The 18,650-nt window shown below is 41.0% G+C and overlaps 2 protein-coding genes across 4 annotated transcripts in view; one reads left to right on the forward strand and one right to left on the reverse strand.

The window, feature by feature from the left end:
- The window catches only part of GPR155 (G protein-coupled receptor 155), a 71,823-nt gene extending 65,929 nt beyond the window's left edge, over positions 1-5,894 (reverse strand). For 2 of the 3 annotated variants that reach the window (XM_045800323.2, XM_045800325.2), the window contains exons 1-2: positions 5,692-5,893; positions 1,250-1,746 (exon numbers count right to left, since the gene is read on the reverse strand). In XM_045800323.2, coding sequence (XP_045656279.2) covers positions 1,250-1,715 — 466 coding nt within the window. In that variant the 5' untranslated portion in view covers positions 1,716-1,746; positions 5,692-5,893. Of the gene's footprint in view, positions 1-1,249; positions 1,747-5,691 lie in introns of all 3 variants that reach the window. The other variant, XM_087861539.1, reaches the window with a different exon arrangement.
- The window catches only part of LOC123794114 (uncharacterized), a 47,925-nt gene continuing 35,015 nt past the window's right edge, over positions 5,741-18,650 (forward strand). The window contains exons 1-2 of the mRNA XM_045800335.2: positions 5,741-6,360; positions 9,419-9,479. Of these exons, the coding sequence (XP_045656291.2) occupies positions 5,741-6,360; positions 9,419-9,479 (681 nt within the window). The remainder of the gene's footprint in view (positions 6,361-9,418; positions 9,480-18,650) is intronic.

An 18,650-nucleotide genomic window follows, 5' to 3' on the forward strand; every position in this document is an offset into this window, starting at 1 on the left:
TTTCAGGTGTCCTCTTCAATAAATATGTCAAATAGTACCTCCTCATTCCTAGCCCTCTATACTACTTTATTTTTATGGTCCTTGTCATTACCTGATACTATTTTAATTTTTATTTCATTTTCACATTAAAATGTAAGTTCAATATGTATGAGAACTTTCTGGACAGGTGTATTCCCAGCAGGTAGCACAATCGTTGGTATGTAACAGGTCCCTATGAAGGAGTGAACGAATGTATGACTACATCCATAATATTCAGGTCCTCACATCATGATACATGGTCAAAGCACAACATAAACTTTAATTTAAAAATAAAAATATAAAAAGTAACTACTAAGTAGTTATGCATGTATTCTGGAAAAAAGAATATGTTTAAGATATCTCAACATCCCAACTTGGTATGTTTTCTTAGGAAAACACACATAGAAACATAAAATTAGGTTGCCTAAAGAGTTGGAAAGGTTAAGAAGGAAATGTTGAAAAGGTAAAAAGCCCCACCATTTTCATTCTTATATAAGAAATTAACTTCAACTGAAGCACAGTGACATTTTGAATAACAAGCTCAACAACAAGATTTAATGTAAAACAATATATATCCTAGATGGTTAAGAAAAAGGAGGGAGGGAGAAAAGTCACTCATAAATTTCCACTGCTAACATTTAATAACTATTTTTATACAAACATATGTCTATCTTTCTTATATAATTTAAATCAGAATCTGATCCCTTCTGGAACCTGAACTTCTTTTGTGTAATTGCTGAGAAGAAAAAGAATATATTAGAAAGATGATTTATAAAGTTTATTTAGGTATGACTATTTATTTTAGGTCGACATTTGAAAGAGCTTCAAACTCTGAAGTTGAAGAAAAAATAGAATTCATCCTAAAGTAAGAAATATTTTAGAAAAAATACGAGAGATTTTTTTTTAATTTTAATTTTTTTTTAAAAGATTTATTCCCTTTTGGGGGTAGGCATTGTGGGATAGTAGAGAGTACAGAGATTTGTAATGAGGCTGTTTAATTTTTTATTTTTAAGTAAACTCTACCCCCAACATGGGGCTCGAATTCATGGGCCCCAAGGTCAAGAGCCACATGCTCTACCAAGTGAGCCAGCCAGGTGCCCCAAGAGATTTCTTTTAGATACAAGTAAATATCTATCACTAAAAAATGCTGAGATAAATTAAAGGATTACATTTTTATACTTCTTAAAACACTTGAATTTTTTAAAAACTTGAAAAATAAAAAAAAACTTACCTATAGGATATCCCAAAGCAAAGTCATTACTTTGTGTAGCAAAAATAGGGAACAGTCCAGCTTTGCTAAATCGACTGTCAGGACTGGCAACCAATAAGGTTAATACACACACAATGAAAAATACAGAAGCTTTGGCAATCAAGATACTATATAGGAAAGACCAATCCACATTGGAAAAATTAAGTACAACCATATTTTTGAATAATAAAGCTGGAAGTGCAAATCTGGAGACAAAATTTCCTAGTCCTTTGGCCTGTGTTGATGTTATGACATTGGCTCTTCCTGCTATGTAGCCACAGAGGACTATGCCAAAACATTCTAGTAAGGCTGGAAAAAGCCTTGTTATTGACATTGAAGGTGGGTCATTAGTGGAATTAAATCTGTGCATTACTGTTGAGGGCAAAGTCTTGGTCATATTGACTGCAATGGTTAAGTTCTCTGCAGGTAAAGCAGAAAAAGAATCCATTTTCTTTCACCCTCCAACTCCAACCAGATCTCTGGAAAGAAAGAAGAAAGATTCAGTGTGACAATCAATATTGAGAAGAATCCTAGTTGAAAGCATATACTGGCAAACCGTATCAAATGGCCAAATAAATATATATACTTTCTTCAACAACCACCAGAGAAAAATACAAAGAAAAAAAAAAGAGTGAGAGTATTTGCTAACAACAACCTCTTTACTCTCAAAGGTGGGTCAGCTCAAAATATTTATGTTGCTGTCCCATTTTCAGTATCAGATATAAATAAAATAAGATCCACAAATATGGCAGTTACAGTGATACCCCATGGCTCTCTCCCATGATCCACACTTGAGCTCCACCTAGTGGGTAAGAGCATGGGGCCCACAGAGCCTCTCCTGAATGTCCACCTGCATCCAAATTCTGTGGAAATTTCATTGCTCAAGGCTACATACTAGATAGGAAAGTCCTGTCTAGCCTGTGGTCATACCTGAGTAGAGGACAAGAAGAAGAATATAGTAGAGTATCACATAGCAACTTTATCCAGTAACTTTCCTCATCTTTGAAATGGCAATAATAGTACCTACTCCATTGGGACTTGAGATTATTCAAGTCCTTATAATCACTTCTGGCACAAAGTAATCACTTAACAAAAGTTAAATACAACTTTTGGTAGCCCATAAAAGAGAATGAAAGAAAAAATGATGGCATCCCACCGGGCTACCCTTAGCTCCATTTAGAGTGGTCTCATGTATTTGCCTTCTTGAATGCCCCATAGGGACTTTGTACATGCAGTTCAGTGTAAAATGTTCTCTTCTCTACTTGCCACTGTCTGAATAATAACACCTGTTCACCCTCTAAATCATATAGTTCAGGAGTTGCTTTACCACGTAAGGCTTCACTAACCCCATAGCTAGGTCTTTCTCAAGTAGAATCATGTTCCTTACCTGTAGGCTACTTTTCTCAGTTTATAATTATACTACGCATTACAGTGACTCTTTGATTTATGTCTATCTCTTTCACTAGGCTTTAAGTGCCATAGAAGTAGGGACTCTGCATGTTTTTGCTCACTGTTGTATCCCCAACACCTGGCACAGTGCCTGGCACACAGAAGGCACTAATATATATGATAGAGTTCATATATATATGTGCATATATACACACACACATATTACATGATTATATAATTAATTATGTAACAATGAATGACTAAAATATGAATCTGCTCTTAAACTTTTCACCTTTCAGTGGATCAATTTCTCTTTTAGGAACTATCTAGTTCATGGACAGAAATCTTTTTTTCCTGAATGATAACATATTCTAAGTTTTTCACTATAGCAACAGGCCCAAGACCACAAAATGGGTTCTAAAATGTCCTAAAGCTGTTCCTAAAATGTTAAAGAACACAAAATGTGTTGTAAAATGTTCTACAGATGTTCAGAAAATGCTAAAGCAAGAAAATATTTTATGCTAGCATTACAATACTTATCAGATTCCCTTCTTGCTTCCAGGGACACAATGAATATGAGATTTGGGCAACTTTGCAACTAATCAGCTTTAATTAGTAACTTGAAATTAATATGGTGACAATTGCCAATTTCTAAGTGATTATTCTGGGTTGACCATCTAAAGTGGCTTTATATAAGATAGAAAGCAAAAACGCTCATGATTCCTGAAATTTACAATGCCCAGGGGTAAGTTTTCAAACACCCACATGACATAAAAAAGACTCAAGATAGCAGGCCAGAGACCAGCAGCAACTGATACACGGGGTGTGGACATGATAATTTTCTCTGTGCTACTCTCGTATAAACTGAACCATTTAAAAACCTTGCACTTAATCTGGATCAGGACAAGTATTTTTCTACCAGGATTAGATAGGAGTGGTAATATACACAAAACCTACAATAATTACATACTTGAAGTCTACCAAATAAGCATCAAATTATATCCTGGGAAAGCTAATGGTTGGGACAGGTACCATTAGTTGAAGTAAAGAGCTGATAAACAAAGGTGTTAAACATTTGGAGACCCTAACAGGTGCGGACTTGAAAATGCAATGCTAAAGAAAAAGGTGATAAATTTGTCCAGTCTTATGTTATGTCTTCAAAGTTCCCTATATCTGTTTGCTTGGAATATGAGTAACTCATACTGCTCACTACCCCTTATTTGTACCACACTCACGTATCAATGTATTACAATATTTTTTTAACCAACAGTTTTAACTAAAATAGTGGTTGTTCACTGAAAAGAGTCAAATAGACCTGAACCCAATTTGGGGACTTATAACGTATCAACTCTTTGGGCAAGTTAAATATCCTCTCTGAACCTCAGCTTCTTCAACTGTAAAATAAGAGTAAAAATCTCCTTAAAGGAGGTTTTTGTGAGGATTGGAGACTTCATACACAGCTTTTCACAGAGTAGGTCTTCAAGAATTGGTAGCAACTGCTATTAGGAGAGTGGTCATAGTGAGAATGGTAACAAATTAAATATAATTCATTGTCTTATGCCCGTTCTTCAAACTTGGTATCAAAGATTCTCCAACTAAAATAGAGAAATGGGATGGATCATAGGTTACCAGCTTTGTGTCATACCAAACAACTAAGAGGAGTTCAATTTAATTCAATTTGATCTTCAATCATTTTTAGCAGGGAAGGGAGAGATCTTCATTTTCATCAAGGTGATAGTCAAACAGTTGTAGCACTGCCCAGAATTAACTTTAACTTAGCCAAAAATTAAGAGAAAAACTTTGAAAAGTAATCTGCCCCTTCCCAGGAATATTTTTTTAATGTTCCTCAACATTATAAAAACAATACTTGCTAATAGAGGGAAGGTCAAAACAACCAAAAAAGCACTTTCAAAGGTTTCTCATCCTTTTTTTTCCCCCAGTGGGAAGAGTATATGCTTTTTAAAGCATTCTTTGAAAATGAACAGGAACCACAGCAACGGAAGTTTTTAAAAAATTGCATCCAGTCTTTTCATCTCATTAAAAACAAGGGTTGCTAAACGAACGAACAAATTGACCTGTCACAGTAAAATACTGCTCACGGGCCACTCACTGGGGTGACGAGTGAAGAAATGCTATACACAACCCCCTTCTAGCCACTGATAGTTGGTTGAGATAACATGAAGGAACCACTGAAACTGTAAACAACTCCCATTGTTAAGTGAAAATGGGGAAGAGGGTTCTGATTTATTTCAGAGAAAGCTCTGAAACACCCAATATCCATGATCCTGTGGGAAAAGCATAACCTAGTATGATACTATTAAAGCACTCTTCAACATCAAGTCACACCATCCACCCACTCCCACCTACTTGCAGAGGACCAAATGTCCTCCCTAGAGACCTAGGGTGGGGAGCGCTGAGCACTGCCTCTTCCCTTGTCAGCAGGGACAGACTATGGCCCTCTAAGATAAGGATGTGGAGAGTCCTTAACCAAACAGGCTGCCCAGAGACCAGCTGCCACCCAATGCCTGGGCAGACAGCAGTGGAAGTGAAAGGCAGACTGGGGTCTGTGCCTGGGATAAAAAGTTGATCTCTCAGCTTCCCCAGGGCATGGGAATCACAACGTCATGGTATTTGACATGCTCCAAAAAGGGGTAAGGAAGAAAATTTGGTGCAGCGCTCCAGGTACCCGGGCAGAAGCTCCCAGGAGGGCCGATACTGAAGCCACCCCCTCGGGATAAAAGGAAGAGTCCGAGAATGACAGCGTGGACGTACGAGCAATGAGGCGCTCCTCAAACTGGGGTATAGCAGTTCTGCCACCGGAGGGAACGAGTGGTCCCTTCGCCTACGTTAAGTCTTCCTGGGCGGCTCCAGAGGTCCTAAAAGCGGGTCAGACGCAGGCAACGGACTGAACGCCGGGGTGCCAAGGGCGGGGCGCTGCCCACCTGCCCAGACCCGAGGGGCCGGGATGGGGGCACCAAGGGTACGCAAGGCCGAGCCAGGGCGGGGCAGGTCCGCGCCCTGGGGCCCCATCTCACCTGCTACGTCTGCAGCCCCGGGGCTGCGAGAAGGGAGTCGATGCTCGTGATGGGCCAAGCAGGGAGGAAATCACCGTCATTTCCCACCCCAGCCCTCTTCACCGAGAGCTGCGGGCTGCTGGCGGCCGACTACAGCAGCTCTGTCACGTTCCGAGAAAGTGAGGTGCTGGAGTGCGGTGGTCAGGTCAGCTCCTCCCCGCGCCGGGCGCGCGGCCCCGCCCTACCCCGCCCCGCCTTTAGGCCCCGCCCCCGGCCTCGAGTCTTCAAGCTGCACAGCCCTGGGAACCTCGGAGCTTCACGGTCCTCTGTCCCGCCTTCAGGCCCCGCCTCCCGCCGCGAGCCTCCGAGCGCACGTCCTCGGCCCCGCCTCAGGCTCCGCCTCTGCCGCGAGGCTCCGAGCTGCGCGGTCTCCTGTCCCGTCCTCAGCCTCCACCCCCGGCCGTCGAGATGTGGGGGGACACACGGTCCCCGCCTTCGCCCCGGTGCCGCCGGCTTCGAGCCGCTCAGCAGTGAGACTCCGGCAGCGAGACTTCCGGCTGCCCCACTCTCGCAAAATGGCGGCTGCTGTGGGGATATTTCCAGTCTCGTTTTCCTCGCCGTAAATTCAGATGCGGAAGCCTCTCGTTTTTCTGCCCAACGCCCAACCTCTTGTGATCCGCTAATTCATATGTAGGTTTGACTAGTCGTTTTATAGCACAGAGTTTAAAAATCAGATCTGGGCCAGAATCCTGCTTTCCCCGTTCCCAAGGCAGTGTGACCTTGGCATTCCTAAATCAGGGACTAAAATGTCTATAAAGCATTGGCACTGTGCTTAAGTTGGATAGAATAAGCGCTTAGTCCCTGACTACTTGTGTTTCTGTTGTGGGGGAAACTACGTGTTTATCCCCTCAGTGTACTGAAAAATTTGTTACATTGGTGGCAAACTTCCTGAGCTTGAAATGAAGGGGTCCCAAATACAGAGCTCCATTTTGAAACCCAAAGAAACTCTGTATTAATCTTTAGGAATCAAAATTATTTCAAGCTTGATATTTATGATATAACCCCACTTAATATTTTCACAGGTATCTGTCCTTTGTAAAGCCTCTGTTTTGCCTTCCATCCAACTTTTTTTTGGGGGGTCTGGCAACTTCAGATGTCTTCCTATCATCTTAGTAGTTTTTGTGCAAAGATACAAAAATGTATGTCTTGAAAAAATCACAGTAAGCTGAGGTTAAAGGTTCTGAAAACTAAGCAGGAGAAAAATGAGCAGAAACAAACTATAGAAAAGTCATGAGTTCTATTCCTGTTCTCACTTCACCCTTGTTCTCCATCTCACTCCTACCTTCTTCCCCTTCAACTTGGCTACTTTTGAAAAATCTTCTGAGTATATTATATTATCTCAAGGCTAAAAGGATTTCTGTTTAGAAAGTATGACGATTCGTTCAATTAAATAAATACTGAGTTTTGACTTTTAGGAAAATACATGAAGATATACCTGGAAAGGTAAGTTAAGGTCAGCCTCTAGGAGGTTCTTTAGGTTGGTCTTAGAATTTGGGCCTTGCCTTATCCCCTGACCACAGTAAAACCATTAAATATGTTTTGACGGGAATGTGTCATGATTACATTGTTTTTGGATATGTAATCTGGAAGCTTTCCCAGGATTAGTTGAAAAAGAGACTGGAGGCAAGAAAAGCAGATGACTTTGGGAAGAACCTAGACATGAGGAAATGAAGACATACGTACTTTGGAGTGATGATAATGAAAAAAGTGGAAACAGCCTGAGAGACATTACAAAAGAAGAGCTGATGGGACTGGATTACCGATAGGGCCAAAGAATTGGAAGGACATAATGAACTGAAGTCCTTACTGCATTACAGCAAGGAAAAGGAATTGAGCTAGATGGCCTCTAACAGCCTTCCTAGTTCTAAAGTCCCGTTATTTTCTATAATTCTATTAGCTGAAGATGAAAGGAAGAAATATTTCAAATAGAGAAGCAGTTACAAGAAGAAAATAACGAATTTGATTTTTGGTCTAAAACCTTGAGAAGTTATCTAGTTCAGTCTCTCTCTCTTTTTTAAAGATTTTATTCATCCGATTGAGAGAGATCAAGAGAATGAGAGAGAGAGCATGAACAGGGAAGAGGGAGAGAGAGAAGCAGACTCCCTGCTGTGCAGGGAGCCTGATGTGACGCTCAAACCTAGGACCCTGGGATCATGACCTGAGCCAAAGACAGACGCTTAACCGACTAAGCCACCCAGGTGTCCCTAACCTTTTAAATTTAATAATGTATAATTAACATTTTTATCCATACATCTAGATCTTATATATAATTTTTAATACCTATCAAGTATTCCCTATTGAAATTCTGAGAATGATTTTCCTTGAAAAAGTAGCAATCTGGGCTATCCAGAGAGTCTAATCAAAGATCAGCAAAGAGGAAGACATATATCTGAATGATTTCTTTAAAAATATTAAGTTTCTTTAAAACTCCCCATCACATTTCCGACAGCACGAGTTTCTCTTTAGGGATACATATGATTCCAGAGAAGTTGACCTCACTCTGCCTTCAGAGGTGATGTAACTAACCTTGGCTATCCAATCAGTACATTCCATCCCTTTGGACTCAATAATTGAGTCAGGGTGGGCATTGGCTCTAAGGTAGTTTGAGGAATGACTCTTAGGACTTTTGCTGAGAATGCTGAGGTTCTCTTGCTGGACATGGGAAGATGCTGGCAGCCATCTTGGGACCAAGAGAGGAGCCATCTTAGAATGATGCAGACACCATAGAAGTCACAGCAGAGAGAAGGAAGTAAACAGGTCCTTGATGACATATTGAGTTATAGAATCAAGCATCATCTGAAGCCATGGCTGGCCTGAAACCTGTGGAAGTCTCACTCACGTGAGCCAATCAGTTTTCTTTATTGTTTAAACAAGTTTGAATTGGGTTTTCTGTTACTTGAAATCAAATGTATAGAAAAAAATTCTAGAAGAAATTGCCAACAGTAAATATCCCTGAGTGGTAAAAATACACATGATTTTTTTTCTTTGTAGAATAGTTCCCCAAATTTCTACCTCAAAAAAGTGCATTAATTTTATCAAGAAAAAGCATGAAATAAGTCATGAAATGTATATTTGGTTATGTGGAAATGATGAATAATGCCTAATAGCAAGTATTTTTCTAAAACAAATTTAAAAGTCACTAGTGTATATTAAACTAGGCAGTTATACAAAATCCACCCATAAAATAGAACAATTTAAGAGCATCAATACCATGCAATATATGAATTTATACAAAGCTAAGGCTAATTCTTTACAAGATTAATCTTTGTATCCTTAGTTGTTCCATAAATGGTTTTTGAATGATTGTTTAAAACATAATTGCCTACTAGTTATCAGATGTTAAAGTGTACTTTTATTCAGTGGGAACTATTTGATATAAGCAACTGTGGTATAGCTTTTTTAGAGTAGCTGGATTTCTTATTTTTTTCCAGCTTTTCACTTGGCCCAGGATTATAGCCTTATTTAAATATTCTCCCACATTGTGTGTGTGTGTGGGGGGGGGGGTTGGTTACTTTAAATGCTATAATTAAATAATTTAATTTCTGGTCTGTCAAGATAAAGCCCTAAAAATTACCTTTTAATATACTCATAAAAATATACATATACATATATATCGATGTGTGTTTGTGTTTTTGAAAATACATAATTACTAAGTCCCTTTCAAACTGCTATTAAAATATTCTTACAGAGCTTCCAGGTTCGTGAACATGTGGAGGTGCTACAAGAACGGCATTCCTGGAGAAGGCATGGTAGCTCTGCACCCCTTCACTCATACCTTGTCCTATGCATCTCTTCCATCTGGATGTTCATCTGTATCCTTTATCATATCCTTTTATAATAAAGTGGTAAATGCAAAAAATATATATATGTATATTTTTACAAAGGCAGTGAGGAAAAGTGGAATCTAAACATGTCACCTTGTTATTGATCTTATTGACCTTGGGTAAGGCTTAAATGTGGTTGAAAAGGCAGAGGCTTTTATCTGGGCAAGCATTTAAGAAGTTAAGCAGAAAAACAATGAAACCAGAATTGTTAGATTATGAAACTGAAAGTTAAACGACTTAGGTCAGATAGGGTACAAAAATCACACAGTAAAAGCATGTTGGCTTTGGGGGCCCTTCCAATTTGTTTTAGGACATAGCTTCTTGATATTTGTGGGTTTTTTTTTTTTAAGATTTTATTTACTTATTCGACAGAGATAGAGACAGCCAGCGAGAGAGGGAACACAAGCAGGGGGAGTGGGAGAGGAAGAAGCAGGCTCATAGCGGAGGAGCCTGATGTGGGGCTCGATCCCATAACGTCGGGATCACGCCCTGAGCCGAAAGCAGACGCTAACCGCTGTGCCACCCAGGCGCCCCTATTTGTGGTTTTGTTTTGACCGCGTTTTTTTTTTTTTTTGGAAAGGGCTTAAAGATCAGAAACATGAAAATGAAAAACAAAAAAATACTCCTGGATTTACTGCTAGTTGGCTCACTTAAAAATGTGCTCACAGACAAAATTTATTTTATAGGCTATTATTAAAGAAATACTCATAAATGTGTAAGCATTGTGTAACTTAAGTAATCTCTAAGATGAAAAACTATAAAACTAGCCAATCTTGTAAAGTTATATAAAGAGGAAGTGGAGAGAACTTCAGATTTAACTTTGACTTTGGAGTAAGAAGTTCTTTGGCTGGGGGCACCTGGGCGGCTCAGTCATTGAGCGTCTGCCTTCAGCTCAGGGCATGATCCCAGGGTCCTGGGATCGAGCCCCGAATCGGGCTCCCTGCTCTGCTGGGAGCCTGCTTCTTCCTCTCCCACTCCCTCTGCTTGTGTTCCCTCTCTCACTGGCTGTCTCTCTGTCAAATAAATAAATAAAATCTTCAAAAAAAACCCCGAAGTTCTTTGGCCAACTCTATTTAATACACGGGTAGAACTTTTGAGTAAATAGCTAGCTCAAAAGAAGTCTAACACGTCCTCAGCAAACAAGCACAGACCACAGAAGCATTCTTCCAGTAGAGTATGTATGTCAGGATTTCTAGTTCCTTTCCCTCTTTGGATGGCAGGTGCTCTATCTGTGTTGATTTCCTTAGTATTTGATACTGGGGAACTATACATAGTTGATTTCCAGTGCCTGGAACAGTGCTTGGCACATAGTAGACCCTTGATAAATACTGTTGACCTACTAACTCTTGGAATGCCAGCTAAGCAAGTTTGTAAAGTTTCTGTATTTAGAGAATCACTTAGAATGGAAATACCTGCTCTTAATTGTACTTCTTTCAACTATCAACCAAAATAACTGACAAAGAGAAGGATCAGAACTCAAGTCTCTGTGTGGCAGCAGAGGAATCAGATCATTTTTGTGGCTGACAATGATTGAAACACAGTCAGTCATGGGAGTATCATCTTTGGTTGTGATATAGACTAAATATGATAAATAATGTCCCAGTAGTTAATTCTACAAATATTTAAATGTCCCCCGAATTCCAAAACTTACTTAGGAACCAAGTTAGAAAGAGGCCCGGGCACTATATTTGGAAATGGTTGTTCTTGGAGGATAAAGTTGGTAAAAGTAAGCTGCTCAGTGTAGTGTCACTTTCCATCCAGGCTTCTATAGCTAATAGCATGATTAGCTTTAGCCTCATGTCTGGCTCATTTATTTTAATGCCCTAACTCAAACCCACACATGGGTTTATTATGCTCAAATATTTTGAAGACAAGATTATAATATTGTTAAAATTTGATACAATTCCTAGAAGGTTCTTAGAAATTTAATTTCATATGTTGCCTAAGTAGCTGGTCAAGGACTTTTTTTTTTCTTCAAACATAATGGTTTTTGTCAAACCAAGAACTAATGTTTAGAGTTCAAGCCCAACATTTGCCATAGTGAATGGAATTGTTTATTTTAGGGGCAAAAGAAGGTTATCCCTGAGGGCAGCTGAAACAGTTTATAGAAATCTTCAAACCACAAGCAGTGATCCCAGTGAAGAAACATCTCCCTGAATATCTCTTTTCAACCACTGTAATCTTGCTTATCCAACCATCTGTGTCAAAAATTAGAGTACGGTATGTCCACAATTCCTGTGCTAACTTCAGAAGGTAGTAAGCAGGAAAGGAAGATGACCTCTGTTACAGGGTGTTTAGCCTGTGTGGGGACGTTGAAGAAGAAAAAGCCTTCATGGGAGTAGCGAGACATTTCAAAAAATGTAGTGCATTAGTGGAAGTAATTACAAAGTAACCTGAGGAAGAGAAATTTGTCTCCTTCACTCCTAGAAAGAGAAATAAAAGAACCTTTGTACCAGTCGCACTGAGATTAGACAACCAATAGGAAAGCTGTTGGGAAGGGGACAACTGGTGCGGAGATTATGCTATAGGTAATATTCTATAAAAGGAGAAAGGGAGGAGGGCTAGCCTTTAGACACTTCCTCCCATCTGACAGGAGCTCTTCCATTGTTTCCTCTTCTAGGCCTCTGTCTTGATGTGCTTTCAAGCACTCTGTCATTTTTTTCCTCTTTCTCTGTATTTTCTCATCTTCTCAGTCTTCCCATTTCTTTATTATAAGCCACTGAATTGGTGCTAATAGGCTACCTGCTTGCTGTATACATTATTTGTTAATATGATTTGCACATAAGTATGGGTTACTGATTTAGGACATGGAGAGTCAAGTGAGCAAATAGTTGGAAGAACGTAAGGGCGGGGGTCAGTCATAAGGATTGAGGTTCAGAGTAGTAAAAAAACAAAATGCTTAGTCATAGTCAGGAGTCCAAAGGTCTGTAGGAGTAGGTCTCAATCAGGGCTTCACACCAGAATCACTTGGGGAATATAAATCTTAAAAATGTAGATGCCAGGCCCGTAGCCAGACTTTCTAAATCAACGTCACTGGGATAGGGTCCAAGATGTGAATTTTTTTTTCTAGATTCTGCAGATGATTCTAATGCAAATTATTATTTAAGAGCTGCTCATTTAGGGAATAAACTAGAAGTTATACATCTGTTTCAAGGGCAGGCAAGAATATTTGTCTTAGAGGAGAGCAGAAAATTTTTCTAGATTCTTAATGCTCTGTGGGGAGAAGTGTGTTCTCATGATAGGAAAAAGGGCACATTGAGTCTGGCAACTTCCTTCAGAAATCCATTTTGATGCTGTTTTCCTATCAGGATGTCATTCTTCATGTGAAACCCATTTTTTTGTTTGTCCTTTGTAGAGAAAAGCAAAACAAAGCAAAACTGATCACTGTCTTTGTGTCTTATGTATACACACCATTTCTTTGCTATAGTGCCATTATTAAATCCCAGTCAGAAAGTTGCTGGTGAAAATGGATGAAGTAATTTCATGGCATGCTCAGTAACGAAGCCAGTACATTTACTGTGTTGAGAATTGTGTAGCAACCCCAGTGCAGTCATTTCACAGTCTCTGGAAACTTCAGTTTTTGAGAAACAGTCATAATTTATCTTTCTACAGAGATGTTATTTTCTAAAATATGGCTTTTTACTAATCTTTTCCTTTATAGTTTGCACACTTGGTGTCTTATTTAAAAAATCTTCCCTTGCATCAAGGTCATAATGATATTCACCTACATTTTCTTCTAAAAGTTAAAAGCCTTTTAAAGTTGTTATTCTTTGTACCATTTTTCTTTTTCTTTCTTTCTTTTTTTTTTTCTTTCTTTCTTTCTTTCTTTCTTTCTTTCTTTCTTTCTTTCTTTTTCAAGATTTTACTTATTTGAGAGAGAGAGAGGGAGAGCGCGTGTGTGCACACACAAGTGGGGGGGGCAGAGGGAGAGGGAGAAGCAGACTCCCCGCTGAGGGCAGAGGCAAATGTGGGCCATGCGGGCCATGCAGAGCCTATGTGGGGAGATGGGGGGGGGGAGGGCCCACGCAGGATACAGGGCCAACACCAGGCAGAGCCCAGGATCCTGTGATCATGACAGGAGCCAAAGTCAGATACTTAACCCACTGAGCTACCCAGAGCCCGCTTTGTACCATTTTTTAAATTCTCATATACTATTAAAGCCCCACTCTAGATTCAAAGTGTAGAAAGTTCCTGCCCAATACAGAGAAGAGTACTTCTGTAGCTCCTGCTATAGGGTCTAGATCCAAAAACCCTCAAGGGGGAATAACATGAAATAGGAATGTACAAAGAGATAAAAATCTATAGATAGCAGAGCAGTATCAGCTTATGGAAATATAAATGATCTTAGGGTCAATGTATATTTCTCTTAGAGATACAGAAGAGATGAGGCCTTAAGGCTTGAGAAGAGTAAGCAAATGCAGGACATGTGAACTAATGGCTGCTAATCATGCTGTGGATATGCTTATCACATGTTTGTCAAATGTCTAGCAGGGATATACTTATCATCTGTTTGTCAAATGTCTGGCAGGGCCTTTAGGATGCCCTTGAGCAAAAGTCACTTTACAGCTCCATGTCAGCTCTGTTAAAAAACCAGCTATCTAGAAGAAAGTAATCTTTTGATTAAATTCCTAGAAGGTGTTCCACATCTGAACCCTGCTCTGGCCTCCGTTCCCACCTACTTCCTCAGGCTCTTGGCTCAACTTCAGAACTGGTTGTTGGAATTTGGGCTCTGACTCTTGTAGTCCTCTGTGAACCTCTGTTACCTACTGTCTTTTGCAGGATTGCATCAGACACCCAGTTGTGCCCACCCGTGATTGACTTGGCTCACTTGTACAGTCTGTTCTATCTAATCAAAATCATAGGGCTTTTGTATAGGATCCTTAATACCATTTCAAGCTGATGAGAATAAGCTTCCAACCATAACTTTCCAACTGTTACCTGTTGGAGACTATTACTTGCACTGGCAAATCTAAACCTTTTGGATACGTTCCATATTCTCAAAGGGTTTAACTGGCAGTCATCCCAGCAAAGGAGGTATTTCTATTGATATAAAATACAGTTGACCCTTGAGCAACATGGATTTGAACTATGGGTGTCCACTTACATGCAGATTTTTTTGGTAAATACAGTACAGTACTGTAAATGTATTTTATGATTTTCTTAACATTTTCTTTTCTCTAGCTTACTTTATTATAAGAATACAGTTTTATAATACATGTAACATACAAAATAAGCATTATTTTCTGTTTATATTATCAGTAAGGCTTCCATCAGCAGTAGGCTACTAATAGTTAACTTTTGAGGGAGTCAGAAGTTATGCACAGATTTTCAGCTATGTGAGGGGTTGGCACTCCTAAATCCCATGTTGTTCAAGGGTGAACTGTAATCTGTTTTCAAAGGTGTGACCTGTGTATTAGGCTACCGTGAACTGAAAAGCACCACCCTTTATGAGAACCTGTTTTCCTCTCACCAAGTGAATCAGATAGTTGGGTGGGCCTGAGGGATGATTCCGTTTCTCACAGGTAGCAGCTTTCCCTACCATCCACTTTAAGAAGTGTTACTGCTGTCACTGTAATCTTGCCCAGGACAGGATGGACCTATGCATGGGAGGGAGAACCTACAGGATAGGTTCAGCTGCCTTGGCTGGCTAAGCAGATGGCTCTTTCCTTTCTGACTACTTTGTGTACCTTACCCCACTCTGCCTTCTCAGTAAAAAGGCACATTCTTTAATTTCTGCCACTTTCAAATTCTCTCTGCCTCGGTAGCCCCCAAATCTGAGGCCTTGCCATCTGGGATCCCTCCAAATACCTTTCTCTCCTAAAATCACTGCTGTGGGCACTCATCTGTGCCATGCTGCGAAGCCCCCATGTGTTAGCATTTTACACAGAAGCAGGGCTTGTGCCTGGGGAGCTCATAGGCCACATAGATCTCACCTGTCACCAAAGTCTCTATAGAAGCCAGTTAGCTTAACTTCAAGAATTATATGCCTGGAGTTCATTTCCACTTTCTCCACAGTCCCAGGTTAGCTGTTACCACTCCTAGTGTTCCTTGTCTGCTGGTAAACCTCAACCTGACCAACCCTTGAGTTAGTTTCTCTGTAAGCCCCAAAAGGTATTGTAGTCACTTAGAGTTTGCAGTTCTATCCTGGGCATACAGACCGGATCACTTAGTAGTGATACCATCATACCATCGGGACATCCTCAGTAGCTCTCCCCAGAAGTCAGGATGTGCCCATGACCCAGGTGAGCCTTAGTGTGAGTGAACCTTCTGCCTCCTCAGAAATTCCCCAGCTCTAGTAGAGTCATTCACTGAGGCCCCCTAGATGCTGTTCCTCTTGAGAGGAAATTCGCCTTGGTGGGCTTTTTGGGTCCTGCACTATCAGGGACAATATGCATGTTATGCATGTTATATTAGTTTTCTATTGTTGCTGTAACAAATCACCACACCCTTAGTGGCTTAAAACGATACAGACTTATTACTTTACAGTTCTGGAGATCTGGAGTCCAAAATCCTTCTCCTTGGGCTAAAGTCAAGGTGTCAGCAGGGCCGGTTTCTTCCGGAGGCTCTAGGGCAGAATCTGTCCTTGCCTTTCCAGCTTCGAGAGGCTGCCCACATTCCTTAACTTGTGACCCCCTTTCTCCACTTCAAAACCAGCAGTGTTGTATCTCCCTGACATTTTTTCTCCTTCTGACCACAGTTTGGAAAGGTTCTTCACTCTTAAGGATTCATATGAGTAGATTGGATCCACCGGGTAATCCAGAATAACCTCCCCATCTCAACGTCCTTCACTTAATCACACATTTGCATTGTGTACTTTTTTCCAAGTTTCTTTGGTCATGTAAGGTAATGTGTTCACAGGTTCTGGGAATAGAGCATGGACATTTTAGAAAGGTCATTATTCAGTCTACCATACATTTTTTTTCATAGGAACACCAACAAACATTATTCACAAACTGAGTTAATACCATCCTGTAAGAGAATAATTACGCCTAATATACGTCTTCCCTAGACTATAAACCCGTATTTTTGGTCACTAGCATTTAGCTCAATGCCCTGTATACAATCAGTGTTCAACAGGGGTTTGTTTGTAAGAAACCTAGAGAGAAAGAGAGAGAGACATAGGGATATATACAAAGACACAGAAAGTATACATAAAACAACCTATTGTGGGACACCTGGGTGGCTCAGTTGATTAAGCGTCTGCCTTCAGCTCAGGTCGTGATCCCAGAATCCCAGGGTCAAGTCTTACATCGGGCTCCTTGCTCAGTGGGGAGCCTGCTTCTCCCTCTGCCTGCTGCTCCCCCCTGCTTATACTGTCTCTTTGACAAAAAAATAAATGAAATCTTTAAAAATAGCCACAAAACAACCTGTTGTTTTATTTAGAGAGATTATTTCTGTTCACATTAATGGTCACTTTTTGTGCCCATAGGGGCCAACTACTTACCAGGGATTAGTGGAGTGGGCCTGTCATCTGAGTCTGCAGGGGCTGATATAGAACTGGGATGGACCAGGAACCTGATTTCATGGAGCAAGCCTGGAGGCTGGGGCCACAGGGGCCAGCCTGGTGCTAGGGTTGTTCCTGGGCCTTGGGGACCAGCCTGGAGGTTAGGTCTGCAGGTCCAGACTGGTGCTGGTATGGACCATGAGCCTGGGTCTTTGGAGCCAGCCTTAAGGCTAGGATGCTTGAGGCTGGCCTGGTGATGGGGTGGGCTAGGAGCCTGGGTCTGTGGCAGTCTGTCTAGAGTCTAGATCCACAGGGGCCAACATGACACTGGGGTTGGCAAGGGGCCTGGGGCCACAGGAGTGCCTGGTGCTGGGGTGGGCTGAAAGCCTTGGTCTGTGGTAGTCAGCCTGGTACTGGGCCCAGCCAAGAGCCTGGGTCTGTGGGTACTCACCTAGAGCCTGGGTTCATGGGAACTATTGGGGAGCCAGGGGCCACAGGAACTACCCAGGGCCATGGGCAGTGGCTAGTACTGGGATGTGCCAAGAGTCTGGTTTCTCAGGATCCTCAGGAGCCTAGGGCCAGGGAAGAATTCTGGGGCCACTGGAGCTGGGTAGCATCCAGATGAGCCAGGGGCCTGGGTTTGTAGGATCCCCCCAGGAGTCTAGAGCCAAGGGAGTTCCCTGGAGCCACCGGAGCCTAAAGGCACTGGAGTGGTCTGGGGACTTGGGTTTGTGGGAGCCTGTAGAGAGCCACATAAGCCTGCAGAGGTTTGCTGGGCCTGGGCCTAGGTGGCTCTGGGGTCCACAGTGAAATCATGTAGTCACTTCACTTGCCTTTTGCTATGGGGAGAGTCTGTCTCTTGGCCTAGGCTGTCCAGGCTCAGAGGATGGGTGATGGGAACAATGTAAATCTATTTTCTGTCATCCTCAGTGCATCTTTTCCTATTGTTGCCTCACCCAAATTCTGTATTCTATCACCTGGAATCCTCGGCGTTTGCGAAAGTATTTCATACATGAGTAACTGTTCAGACTGATGCTCTTGGGAGGAAATGGGTGCTGGAAATTCCTATACTGCCATTTTGCTGCCATCACTCCCCTCCTGGGTCATGATTTTTGATCCACTCTGACAATCTCTGTCTTTTAATTGGTGCATTTAGACTGTTGACATTCGAAGTGGTTATTGATATAGTTGGATTAATAGCTACCACATTTGTTACTATTTTCTATTTGTTACCCCTTTGCTGCCTTTTGTGGCTTTAACTGACTATTATATGATTCCATTTTCCCTCCTTTCTTAGCATATGTTATACTTCTATTTTGCTTTCTTTTTCAGTGTTTGCCTTAGAATTTGCATTATACATTTACAGCGAATTCAAGTCTACTTTCAGATAATACTATACCTCTTCATGGGTAGTGCAATAGTTTATCATAACAAAATAATCCTAATTTCTTCCTCCTGTCCCTTGTATCATTCTTGCCATTCATTTTTCTTATATGTAAGTACACATATATACATATATAAGCATATATAGTTGAATCCAGTGTTGTTGTTATTATTTTTAAAGATTGTATTTATTTATTAGAGAGAGAGAGCACATGATCAGTGGGGAAAGGCAGAGGGAGCAGCAGACTCTTTGCTGAGCAGGGAGCCTG

Source organism: Ursus americanus, chromosome 1, assembly GCF_024610735.1.
Source record: "Ursus americanus isolate L20-20 chromosome 1, mUrsAme1.1.p, whole genome shotgun sequence".
Lineage (NCBI taxonomy): Eukaryota > Metazoa > Chordata > Mammalia > Carnivora > Ursidae > Ursus > Ursus americanus.